General features: G+C 51.0%; 1 protein-coding gene across 1 annotated transcript in view; it reads left to right on the plus strand.

The window, feature by feature from the left end:
• Positions 1-7,338: 7,338 nt before the first annotated feature.
• CACNA1E (calcium voltage-gated channel subunit alpha1 E) overlaps positions 7,339-13,719 on the plus strand; it is a 359,312-nt gene continuing 352,931 nt past the window's right edge. The window contains exon 1 of the mRNA XM_066361678.1: positions 7,339-7,741. Within this exon, the coding sequence (XP_066217775.1) occupies positions 7,515-7,741 (227 nt within the window). The 5' untranslated portion in view covers positions 7,339-7,514. The remainder of the gene's footprint in view (positions 7,742-13,719) is intronic.

Here is a 13,719-nt window from a genome sequence, read left to right on the forward strand (position 1 = left end):
ATCACAGCGGGGAAGGTGGCTGGACAAAGGCTGTGTCCCCAGACTGTTGACATCTGGTGCCACCCAGCAGGAGCGGCCAGCACTGGCAGAGACAGGCCAGAACTCAGGATCTGGAAGGATGGCCACCACTCACAGTCAGCTAAAATGCAAGGCCCTTGAGGCTGGTAGGCTTGTCCTTCTTCCCTGGGGCCACACTGTGGAGACCTTGAATGCCAGGCTTGGGGCTTTGCACTCATTTCTCTAGGTGGGCAGTTCAGACCTGTGCTCCCAATGCAAACCATGTTCCTTACTTAGAGCTGCAGAGCGAGGGGCTGCTTCTGGCCGAAGGCCCTTGCAAACCAGCGCTGGTATTAGGATCGGGGAGAAGCTTCCATCTGGCTGCACAAATAGTTCCGTCTCCTACCCTAACTCTACTGCGGCAGTAACCGATGCCTCTTTAAAAAAATGACTTCTAAGGAAGTCAGCTCAAGTACTGTTGGTCGGTGTGGGTGGGAGGGACGTCTGCAGGCACTAGCTGGGACCCCAGGGCTGTTGGGAGAGCCACTGGAGAAGTGTTTTGACAGGAAAGATGCTCTTGGAGAAAGGCTGCAGCCCGGTGGATTCAGCTGTCGGAGCCTGACACTGGACAAGCAGCCCTCAGGGGCAACGTGGGGTCCCTAGCCCCTCCCTGGGCCAGGCTGGGCGACTGTGGCACCTGCACCTGTCCCTGCAAGGTTAGGGGATCATGGCATTTCCCCCTCCAGCTGTCACCATCACTGGCTCCTGGCGACGTCTCCTGCCAGAGACTCTCTGAGGAACAGCATGCTGTCCTTAGTTTTCTACCTCCCTTGTGGTCCTCAGGACCACAAATAGGGACCGTAAAAAGGTCCCTTTTTATCTTTGTCTGTTTGACTGTTTATGTCTGGGTGCTTTCGGGAACTAGAGAGACTAAACGAAATGACAAGTCATAGAAAAGTGACAAATGCTCAAGGAATCTTGAGGTACTCTGACAGAAGTCATCCTTGGTCTATGTTGAAGCACCCATGCTGGGCCTAACCCCTTGGGTTTCTTCCTGGACTCCTGCTGTGGGACCATAAAGCGTTTCCAGTGCCTTGCCCAGTCCTGGCACAGAGGAGGAGCTTGCTGAGTGAGTCTCATCCTCTCCGGTGGCTTGGCGATGTCTGCACAGTGGTAGGTGAACGCACCCCTCCCCTCATCGAAGAGTCTTCCTTCCCTTCCCTAAGTCAGGCAGGTGTCCTGTGGAGGTTCTAAGCAGCTTCTTAAAGCAGAGGAGTCCATGTGACTAAACAAATGGGAAATTTGCAAGCAAAAGCCCCTACAACCACTTCTACCCACTCAAGTACAGTTGTAAGGATCTCTGTAGAAGCAGATTCTTAAAGAGAACTCATTTGCCACAACAGCAAAATTACAGTATGGGCAACTGCAAAGCCTCTTCCTTTCTACATCCTCCCCCCTTCCCTCTTTCCCTCCCCTCATTCCTTCCTTTTATGAGTTTGCACTGAATGCCTACAGGGTGGTAGGGATATAGTGGTGAATAAGCAGGTGTGGCCTCTGTCTTGTAGCTGGAAGGCTGGCCCGTGAGGGGATAGTCCTGAGTCAAAGGGCTCGAGGGACAGATAGGGCTGTGATGGGAGCCTGCTGTGTAATTGACAAGGACCCACCCCGTTTCCATTTTTGAGGTCTTGTTTTCCAAATCGTCAGACTCCTGTGGCAGATTGATTGTTTATCACAACAGTTAGGGTTTCTCCCTTTTCTTTTACATAAAATAGATCTGTACACATTATGATGTGGCTAATTTTCAGCAGTTGATTAAAGCCCCAGTAGATTGGGCACTATTCAGAGGACTTAACATACTTGTAAATATTTCCTTGGTATTTATTTTTGTGATTCTGTTGTGACGCAAACAGTAATAGTGTGATGGAAGTGGCTCAGATTCATCGACGGCAGTTTTGTCTTCTTCCTCCTTGGCATGCAGATGGGCTGCATTGCTGTCCTCCTCCAGTTAAGCAGGACTGGGTGACAGGTGACAGAGTTCTGGCTGATGGACTACAGGGGGAGTGATACATACAACTTCTGGGCCTGGCTTCTAGACTTCTTACAAAATCTGCCAAGCTCTTTTCTTTTTCCTTTGTTTCCAGGCTGGAGAGGAAAAAGTCTAGTGGAGAACTCTGAAACTCTAGCTTCAAGTGTTAGCTGCCTATTTTGCTAATAAAGTTTTATTGAAACACAGCCACACCAATTTTTTTATGTATTGTCTGTGGGTTGCTTTTACATTAGAGGCAGAGTTGAGCACAGTAGATCCCCCTTATCCACCATTTCACTTTCTGTGGTTTTATTTACCTACATTTGACTGCAGTTCAAAGATATTAAATAGAAAATTCCAGAAATAAACTGCACATTGTTCTGAGTAGCGTGGTGAACTCTTGCACCATCCCCCTCCGTCCTGCCTGTGTGTGAATCATCCCTTTGCTCCAGCATGTAGGTGCCCAACCTCTACTCCTTCCTCTGTAGTAATCTAACAGTCTCCGGGTTCTTTCCCAGAAGATAGGTTAATTGATTCTCACCACAGACTTCTGTAGGTTATATTACTATTCTCATTGTTTAGGTGAGGAAACTGACCTAGAGAGAAGTGAATTGCCAAAGGTGACTTGATTAGCAGGTAGCGTGACTGTACCCCTCATCCAGAGTTCTGACACCAGATCACGGGGTCTTTCCACTCCCCACAGGGACTCTGGGGGTTTCAGTGATCCCTCTATGATCAAAGCAGCGCATTTTCCCTGGGTCTTGGTTTACATTCAAAATGCACCAGCTGTCGAATTGCTGTTGGACATTAGCCCATCCTCGAGCCATCACCATAACAACATAGACATGTAGAGAGAAATGTGGGATAGGCAAAAACCGGTGCCAGTCCAGGGGAAAACAGAGTTTTGCAGGATGCGGGGGCGGTCAGAGACTCAATCTGGTTACTTTTGACAACTTCATTTCATGATCTAGACTGAAAATGGGTGAGAGGGGGCACCTTTAACATCCTAGCTCACCCAGGATGACATGACTTATCAGTTTAGCACAACCTCACAGGACTGTATGCTACATTGGGGACAGTGTTTATTAAGACATGATTCTTAGGGGGAGAAGGTGCTCATTAAATGGAGCTTCCTAAGCTCACCCAAGAGCTATTGCATGTGACTCTCAGGAGGAAGGTCCCGTGAAGCTGCATTTTAAAGCCAGCAACATAGGTGATTCTGATGTGCACTCAAGAGTCACAGCCTTGGGAGGTCACAGCAAATAGAAATAAAGCCCCACTTTTGCTCCTCCTTTGCGGTCGGGTAGCATGCTGGCTCAGATAAGAAAAACAGCTATATGAGCATTTATTTCTGTGCCAGGAGGATTTCCTCTCTGAGCAGGTGGGTGAGGATGAGAGGGTCACTCCCTGCCTTCCCTGTGGCTGGGCAGGAAGCCCGTTTACTATGCCAGCTCTTGCTCCAGAGAATCATTCGCAGATAGGAATGCAGCATGGAGTTTCAGCTGTGTAGTATTGGGCCTTACAAGTTGCTCTCCTCTTGTGTTTTCTCATTTCTAACAGTTGGGAATGGGGACCATTCTGCCTTCTGAAGATGGAGGGAACAGATAGCTCAGGATGTAGCTCAGGGTCATCTTAGGGACAGTTGTGTGTCCACCACTCATTTTTTAGTGACCATCAGTCCCATTTCTGTCCACTGCCTTCCAGCCCACGCCCCTTGGTGGTATAGGCAGAGAAGACTTCCTCCTACCTTGCTGAACTCAAAACTTTCAGAGTATGAAGCCAGTACGTCCACCAGAGCATCAGCTTTGTTGACTCCTGTACATTGATTTCTCACAAGGTGGCTGGAGGGTGCACATTCTCTGGAGGACTCAGAAGGGAGCACTAAGGGGTGGGCATGAGCCCAGTGAGAGGAGGAGGCGTGTCCTCCACATGGCGGACTCACCTGCTGGGGCTGAGAGGCGCAGAATGGCCAAGGGGATACATGGGCTGTAATCCCTAAAGTCACTAAAACTAGATGAATGAAAGGGAAACATCTTGATAGGATATCAAGGGAAATATGGTGCCAAGGAGGCGAATCCTCCTTTGTAGAAGGATGAGAGAGGAGATTTAGAGGCGGAGGGCTCACTACTGACTCGAGTGTCTTTGGCAGTGCAGGGTGCTTGGGCTGGGTGGCAGGGGAGAGCCCTTTCCTGCTACCCCATGAGCCCTGACGAGCAAGGGAAGAGTTTTGATGGGACTGCTGCATTGCTAAGGTGTCACTAGGCCCTTTTCCTGCTCAGGACCCCCATCATTTAAAATCTCATCTCTTGCCTATTAGCCAAACGTAGCAAAAAAAAAAAAAAAATAATAATAATCAGAAAGAGGTGGGTGGAAAGCGAAGGTTAGAGGAGAAAAGCAGGTGCCCTTGGGGATACAGAAGCTCATGGTCATGATCTCAGAGCAGCAGGGCCTGTTTCCTTCTGTTGGGGCTGGGGGTGGGGCCACAGCAGCGACTTTGCCCTTAGGTAGCTTCTCACTGGTGTGTGCACCCTTGACCTCTGTTCTGTGGATCTCCATTTCCTCCTTTTGCCTGGTGCTCTGTAGAAACTGCTGTCATGGGCACAGATTGAGGGACAGTGATAGAGTCCAAGAAATGCATTTGAAAGTGTCGAGTGTACCTAAGTTTATAAATAAAGTTTTATCAGAACACAGTCACGCCTATTCATGTCTGTATTGTCTGGTTGCTTCCATGCTCCGACAGCGGAATTTGAATAGTTGCAACAGAAATCGCACAGCCTGCAAAGTCTAAAATATTTACAAGCTGGTTTTTCAAAGGGAGACTTTGACAGTCCCTCTAGATCTTGAGCTCTTTTACTGGTATTTTTAAATGCTTAGCCTTGCAGTGACAAACATCACTCCATTCACAACCAACGATCACATGGCCCCGCTCAATCATAGTGGGCCAGGAAGTGCATCCCATTATATATACACCCAGGAAGAGGATAACCAGAGTATTTGGTACTAATGATCATCACCACAACAACCCAGCAAGGTGTTGGACTCAGTCCTGGGCGCTGGATATAGAAAGATAAGACCAGATGCCTGATCTCAAGGAACTGAAGGAATGCTAGGTTTGGGGGGTTGAGGTGGAAGGCTAAGAAGAGAGTAGACTCAAGTGTCCTTCTCTGGAGTACCCAGGCTCTGTCTTACCGAAACTGCCTGAGATGGAAAGTGTTTTCTCAGCTTAATGATAGCCAGACCTGGGGACCGGACAGCTTGGCAGACAGGGGGGGTGGCAGATTTCCCTGATGAACATTTATATCAATAATAGAAGAGTTGTTTAACAGGAGTTCTTAAAGGAAAGATGAGATAATTTCATGTTTTGATATTCGTAAAATTGATTCTGTTGAAACGCGAGCTCTGCAGTGCGCACTATAGCTGCTATAATTTTGGCAAAGACGTACGTAATTCAAATTGGTACAGTGTCTGGGAAGGGGGATCCAGGGAGGAGAGCGAGGGTGGGGTGGGCCAGGAAGCAGAGGGAAGGGGGCCGGTTCTGGTGGCCCGCAGAGAGCGGGGAGGGTGGCCCGGGAGCCTTTGCCGTGGAGGGACCTGAGAGAGAGGAGACGGTGGCTCGGTTCCGGTGGAGCTGAAGCCTGCAGAGGGTGTGGGAGCGATGCAGGGAGGGGCGCGTGCCTGCGTGTGGTGGGGGAGAGACATTTAAACATCTTAGGAATAAAGGATAAATTTAAAACCCATCAAGCGCAGTTGAGACAGAATGACAACGTGAGGAACATGAATCACTCTTTGGAGGGACCCACCCAGCTGTTTGCAGGATTCATAATGTATTTTCTCCTTCGTTTCTCCTCCCTGCCAAGCTCGATCTGGACCCTCCCCTTGCTCCCTTGCCCCAGGCCTGGCGGCCGAGGATGCAGGGCTGACCAGCACATCCCCACGGAGGAAGGAGCATCACCAGGAGAGGCAGGGCAGGGGCTGGAGGGCAGCACTCTGGGAGGACCCCCTCCTTGGGTAGCTCAGCTCAGTCCCCGATGCAGAGTGCTGCCCACAAAGCATTGGGTGATTTGGATGCCAGTTTCCCTGAGCACACAGCGCACAGGGCATGTCTTCCAGCTGAGGGGCATGTGTAGTCACTGGCGGCGTGGTTTGGGGAAAAGGCTGGGAACTGAGGGAAGGCTCCTGGCGTGGAGAGAGACAGTAAGAAGATGTCTTTCAAAGGCGATAAGTTCAGGTTCTCTCAAGCTGAAAGGACTGTCCCCAACCTCAAGTTTGCTGTGGGAGTTTTCAGAATACCTTTGGGTTCCTTAAATCCTTTCCGCACCTGCTCTTCCTTTTGCCTGTAATCCTCTCCTGGTCCTCACCGGGCAAGCTGTGTTTAAAGCTAGCCCGAGGGTCACTTCTTCCATGAAGCCCTCCCGACCACCGGCAGGTGGGCACTTGAGGCAACAGGCCTGCCTCCATCATAGTGTGTCGTGTTGTGTGGTCAGAGAAATTCCTCCTGTTTCTCCCACAAGGAGGACGTGGACTAAATCTGGTTTATCTCGGTGTGCCCAGTGCCCAGCCCAGGGCCGGCCCTCGTCAGTGTTGATTAACTGAGGACATCTTTCGGAGGCAAATCTGGCTACATCCTCGCAGGCATGGGACGGGAAAACGAGGCTCAGAGGAGCCAGCAGAGGGGCTGTGTTCCTCCCAGCTCCCGGATCCTGCACAGAGGCATGTGCTTGAAAAAGGGGGAAGGAATCCTACCTGGGACCCTGTGGCTGGTCCTGCGGGGGTAGGGGGGGGGGTGGGAGAGAGAGAGAGAAAGAGAGAGAGAGGGAGAGAGAGTTGGGGTAGCAGGGTGTGCTCAGCTTCCCCAGAGAGGCTGGGCCCTGGGGAGAGGGTTCGAAGGGTTCTTTGTCCACAAAGAGGAGAGCTGCAGGCTAGCCCTCCGAGGTGGGGTTGAGAGGGACAGCTTTTGGCGTTCATTCTTCTCTCTTGCGACATTTATCACCACGGCATAGAATTATTTCTTTAACCTCTGCCCTCTGCATTAGACTGTGAAGTCTGTGGGGGCAGAAATCAAGCTGGGTTTGTTCAGCTCTTGGTTCCTGGCATTTGGCACCGAGCCTGGTCCACTGTGGATGCTCCTGTGTTCAACCATCGTTGACTTCTGCCTGTGTGCCAGTGTCTGAAGCCTTGCTCTGGAGGACAGTGTCACTAACCCGTCTCTCTTCTCTGTGTTTTTTGTGCCCACTCCCCCCCCTCCCGCCCCCATCCCATACCTGCATCCCCCTCCACCCCTGCAGAGCAATGTTCTGTGATGGTGCCCGAGATGCGTGGACTGAGCCCCGGCCGCAGGCTGCCCGAGCCTGCCCCCTGCCCAGCTGTAGGCGGGAGCCCTGAGCCGGGGTCCACGGGCCACCGCCGCCACGTGCTGACCCTGCCCGAGGAGGAGGCATGGCGGCCCCAGCAGTGCGCCCTGCTCGAGGCCGACACCTCGGACGAGGCGGGCATGCTGCCGGCCTCCCCGTGCACTGCCACCTCCGGCTTCGACAACTTCTTCCCGGTGCAGGAGGGCGAGGGCGCAGGCTGGGAGGGCGGCTCCAGCCCCTTCCTGCCCGTGAGCCCCGAGGTGATGAAGCGGAGGCGCGGGGGCCTCATCGAGCAGCGCGACATCATCAAGGCCCACGAGGCGCACAAGATGCAGAGCACCCCGCAGGCCCGGCGCAAGGAGTGGGAGTGAGTACTGTGGGGGACGGGGTGGGAGGGACACATGGAGAGTGGCCCAGCTGGGGGTGGGGGCTCCCGTGGAATAGGGCCCAGCGAGAGATGCATGTCTGTAAAGAGGGGTGTGACCTCCCAGCGAGGTCCCTGCGATCACCCCCACTCACTAACCAGCTGTAGACTGCTCTGACCCTCCCTGCGGTCCACACCTGTCAAATGGATGAATCAAGCTTGCTTCCCCAAACACCCGGTTTATCAGAGCCTGTGGAGAAAGAACTGGGCTCCGTTTCACACTGACTTCCCTGAAAAGAACTGCTGTAAACCTTGGAGAAGCCGCCAGAGTGTGAATCCTCTATCTCATCTTTCCTTCCGACACTGTGGCTCAGCCTGCACTTCTCATATTCCACGGGGCAAGTCTCCAGGAGGTGGAAAAGACTGATCAAGATCTATTCACTGCCCCCCTCCCCCGCGCACAACCCCGTGGCTTTTAACTTTATCTTTGATCTTTTTGTGTAGAGCAAAATAATCTATGTTCTACTTTTGGCCACCTTTAACCTAATTTGTGCCTGTTGAGAACTTGGGGTTTTATTTCTAGGACTCATAAATGAAAGGAAGAGAGTTTCATTGAACTATCAATCGCCCTGGGTTTATCCTCCACCCGAGGGTTTTGTTTTGTCCCTTGGATGCCTCGTAGACTCTGTGTGTTTGTTTGTGCTGTGGGCTCTATGTGTTTATCTCCTCCTGCCTTGAGCATAGAGCTGTTAGATGCCATCAAGTGCAAGGAAACTTAGCAATAGGTACTTTTTGACTGTCTTGGTCATGGTAGAATTTACCTCCTTGGTTTCAGAGGACATTCTGGATGGTGCAGACGGCAATAGGTTAACTGATCTCTGTTGGTCTTTTCCAGTGGTTGTTAATCCATGTGTGAGTTCATTCATTCATTCACTGAGCTCCGATGTGTGCTGGAATCCTGGGGTTCAGAAAGGCATGGGCCACTCAGCACTCAACTGACCTTCTCGCCTGTGATTCCTTTCCCAGGGCTGTTAGTCTGTAAGACCTCACTAGCTCTCTCAGGTGCCAACAGCAAAGCACCTTACCTAGATGAACTCATGTTAACCCTCACCATTACTAGGAGGTAGTATAATGATTATCCACGTTTAAGCAATGAGGCACAGAGAAAGTAAGTGACTTTTCAAAGGTCCGTTCAGTAATTACTGTGCTGTTCCTGTGACTTGTGGTTGATTCTAGATTTGAACCCTGGCAGTCTGGTTCTAGAACCCATGCTTTTAACCACAATGGCGCAGGGCCTTTTACTCCAATTCCCACAGCACCAGACTTCTTGTCTCTCCCTCCCATTGAGATGCTGATGCAAGAGCACTGGGGGCTGGGGGTGGGGCTGATTCCCAGGCTGACCCCACCAGTGGTATGACCTCAAGTAAGTCACTTTCTCGTGGCTTTGAAAATGAATACGAGTGAGTAGATGACCGCCTCCTCTCTTGTCCAGTCTCCCCTGCTGCCCTGTTCCCTGGATCCTGTAGTCTCACTAGTGTCCCCGAGACATTGGTCCTACCCTTCACTGCCCTCCTTCCCGTCCACATCCTCACTCCCCATCTTATCCAATTAAATTCCATTGTAAGCACCAAAAATATTCCCCGGGGCAAAATGGTGGCATTTCTTTCACTTGAGGTCACCTTCCACCCCCTCAACTCTTTCTGACACAGAGCCCGTCATCGGCCAAGGGCAAGACTGTTGAAAGCCCCAGGTTGGTCTCTGGTCTACCTCCTGCTTCACCTCCATTGTTGACCACTTCCCGTTTTCGCCCTCAGCTTCCTTGCCCCTCTGTTGCTGCCTTGTCCTGGCCTGGCAAAACCCCAACCTGCTTAAATCCCACTTCCACTTGCTCCTCCCCTGCGCTCGGGCAGCTGAGCATTGCTTGAGAAAATCTCACAGCCGTCCAACTGCCCAGGAATCCTGTGACTTTCTCCTTTTCCATCTACCCTCACACTCTTTTACAGACTAATTCACACACCTTTCCCTTAATTCCTGGAACCCAATGCCTTGTGCCAGCCTCTTCCTGGCTCCTGACTGCCCGCTGTTCCCTCTGCTAGGAGTGCCGTCTCCCTGTAGGCCGGTGTGGCTCCGCCCTCCTTAGGTCTCTGCTCAGAGGGACCTTCCTGGTCACACTGTAGAGACACTCTCTTTCTCTCTCTATTTTGTTTTATTTATATTTATTTATTTATTTATTTATTTATTTTTTGTATTTTTCTGAAGTTGGAAACGGGGAGGCAGACAGACTCCCGCATGCACCCAACCGGGATCCACCCAGCATGCCCACCAGGGGGCGATGCTCTGCCCATCCGGGGCGTCGCTCTGTTGCAACCAGAGCCATTCTAGTGCCTGAGGCAGAGGCCACAGAGCCATCCCCAGCGCCCGGGCCAACTTTGCTCCAATGGAGCCTTGGCTGTGGGAGGGGAAGAGAGAGACAGAGAGGAAGGAGAGGCGGAGGGGTGGAGAAGCAAATGGACGCTTCTCCTGTGTGCCCTGGCCGGGAATCGAACCCAGGACTCCTGCACGCCAGGCTGACGCTCTACCACTGAGCCAACTGGCCAGGGCTGTTTTACCTTTTTATATATTTTTTTTATCACAGCCCTTACTGTCATTTCCCCAGCACAGACACATGCACACAAACATGTACAGTCAGTCACATGGAAACATACACATGTATTTTGTGTGTGTGTGTCTGTCTCCCAGCACTGGAGTGTAAGCTTCTTGAAAGCAGGCCTCCGTCTTTAGTGTATGGAGTAATGCCTCGGATGTAGTTGGCTTACAGTAAATACCTGTTTTCTGATGGAGAAATTAAGTGCACGGAGGGGAATCAATACCTATTCCAGCCAGCCAGCTTCCAGGGAGAGGCAGCCGGCTCAGCCCTGCAGTCGTGCAGGTGGCTGACTACACAGGGCCCTCCAGTTGGACGATGAGCAGAGGACATGGGGCGTCTGTTCTCTGCCCTCCTTCGGGGCTGCTCAGGAGCCCGAGCCTCCTGCCCAGCCTGGAGAGGTGGAGCCTTCTCCTCCCTTCTGCCTCCTGCCGTCTGGCTTCTCTGACTGGTGTTCTGTAGACTGGACCCTCTGTGCTAGGACAGGCAGCTGGATCCTCAGGCACGGGTTTGCCACCGGAGGAAATCAGGAAGCCTTCTCTGTCCTTGTCCCTGCCAGCAACTTACTGTTCCTGGCCCCGCCCCCCGCCCACACAGCTGACAGCGGAGACAGGGCCGCACACCCGCCAGCTTACAAACCCTGCCTCCCTGGCTCCGTTGGACAGGCACTCTGGTGATGCACGAAGCAGGCTAGAAACCAACTGGGAGGTTCCTGGCACATTTTGCCTTGGGCTGGGTAAGCCAAACTCTGGTGGTGGTAGGAGGTGGGAGGGAAGGAGACCTGGAGAGGAGGTGTGTGCTTTCCTGTGGACAGACTCATTCAGATGAGGCCGATTTTCTTGGGCAGAAGGTTATTTCCCAGAGAACCTTGTTAAAAGGTTTCCTCAGGCCCAGTGGGTGGGCTGTGGACCTCTTGGTTCACAGTAAGCATTCCTTGTGTACTAAGTTTTGTAGTTTTAGAGAGTGAGCACAAAACCATATTTTTTCTTTTTTAATATTTTTTAAATGTTTCCATTGATGAGAGAGAGAGAGAGAGAGAGAAGCATCAATTTATTGTTCCACTTACTTGTGCATTCATTGGTTGCTTCTTGTATGTGCCCTGACTGGGGATCAACCTACGACCTCGGTGCGCCAGGATGATGCTCTATCCACTGAGCAACCCTGCCTGGGCAAAATCGCATTTTATTAGTACTTGAATTTCATCCAGCTTGCAAAATGTTTTCATATGTACTGTCTTACATGACCCTTACAATGACCCTATGAACTAGCTATTACTATTCCTCATTTACAGAAGAGAAAAAGAGGCCTCAAAGTTAGAGGTGACGCTAGGTTCAAAAACCCATGTCGTCATTGTGACTGCCCCCATTTATTGAGTGCTGGCTATGAGCTCGGTGCTTTCCAAGTATTATGTACTCTAATGGAAATTATAAAGAACAGAATCACTTCATCTGGGACTGTTATTACATATAGATTCGGAAGAAAGGAAATTATGTGTAACTCGAAAATCTGCGTAGGTTGGTAAAACTTACTCTGTGAAGAGGGAAGTAGTGTTTCTGTAATCATAATACTTAATCACACTGTATAGTAATTGCCTGTTTACACATCTGTAGCCCCCACTTGACTGTAACGCAGAGAAGCCTGTCTGCTCCCCATTGTGTCTCTGTCACTTACAGCATTGCCCGGCACTTAATAGACACTTAATAGATATTTGCAAAATGGAAAACAATGTGATTTTACGCATGAGGAAGCATAGGCTTGGTGAGGTTTCAGTACTTGCTGCGTGTCACAGCCCTAGTGAGGACGCACATCAGGCCCTCTGACGTCAGCACCTATCTCATTCCCCTGGGACTTCCTGCCTGCTTTAGTGTCCCCTGTTGTGACGATACGGTGCTCAGCAGATGACAGGAACCTAGTTCATACCAGTTAGGGTTGGTTCTGGCATTGCTACCTATAAACAACGGGACCCCCTGCATGTTTCGAGTGGAGCGGGTAATAGTGTTTACCTTGCAAGTGTGCTGTAAATTTTGTCCACATTTATTCCATCACATGTGCAGGCGTGGGTCCTCAACATGCTGGTGAACCTCAGGGTTATTCTGGGCCCCTCCTCTGCCTGCACAATCTCCTTGGGGGACCTCAACCAGCTCCACGTATCTGTGAATGACTCCTAAAGGTGGATTTCTTAAGAACCCTTGATGCTCGTAGCCAGATGCTAGCCTAGCATCTATGCTGTGGTCCAATCAGCATCTAAAACTCAACATGGCTAACGCAAAATTCTTGCTCCTCTACTGGTCCAACCTGGTCCCCTCAGTCCTCCCCATCTACCCAGTTGCTCAAGCCAAAGATTCTCATTATCCTTTATTTTTCCCATCCCCTTCTGATCGCTTGGCAAGCCCTGTCCGCACTTCTCCCAGACACATTCCCAGTCTGAACACTTCTCCATCCCCACTGCCGCCATTTTGTACTAAGCCATTGCAGTGGCCTCTTAATTGGCATCTCTCCTTCCATCTTTGTTCCTCTGTGGTCAAGAATGTGTCTGTTCATGGGGATATACAAAAAATATAAACCAAATCATGATGCTATGACATAACTTTCCTTTGCACTCGGAGAAAGAGCTGAGCCCCATTCCCAGGCTCGCAAAGCCAACACTGCCTGGTCCTTGAGTGGCTTCTGACCTCGTTGCTATGACTCCCTCCCTGGCTCCCAGTACTCCTGCTTACTGACCTTCTTTCAGACTTGGCCTAACCTACTCATGTCTCTACCCTGACTCCTCCCTCTACTTGGAATGTTCTTTCTCCAGATCTTAAGCTGGGTCCATTCTTGTCATTTAGACCTCAGCTGAAATGATACCTCCTCGGAGAGGTTGCCCTTCACAACATAGTCTAAAATAGAGACCTCATAACTCTGAGTCACATCACCCTACGCAGTTGATTGTCTCCCCCATGTGAAAGCAAGAGTCACACTGTCTTGTCCAGTCCAGTCCATAGCTCCAGTGCTGGGGACAGTGCCTGCCACCTAGACTCTGTTGAGGACTCGTGAATGAATGCTAAATAAGCAGCCGGCGTGGTTATGATTATGCTGTAGATGTTCACTCCACCCCTGACAGCCCGCTGATATATTGTCAGGTCTAGTCCAGGGAGCTCAGGACAGCGGGGCCTCTAGGTCTAGACCAGGGTCAGCCCCTGCGGTGTGCAGCCCCCTAGGCTGTGAAAATCCACATCGGTTACGTTGCAGGTTGTTTGGACGCTGCCCTTCTACACCTTCGTTTGATGACCACTGAACCATGTGGTGTTCAACCTTGGGAATACTATGCATGCGTTCTGACCTCGTTTTCCTTCTT

Source organism: Saccopteryx leptura, chromosome 2 (genome assembly GCF_036850995.1).
Source record: "Saccopteryx leptura isolate mSacLep1 chromosome 2, mSacLep1_pri_phased_curated, whole genome shotgun sequence".
NCBI lineage: Eukaryota > Metazoa > Chordata > Mammalia > Chiroptera > Emballonuridae > Saccopteryx > Saccopteryx leptura.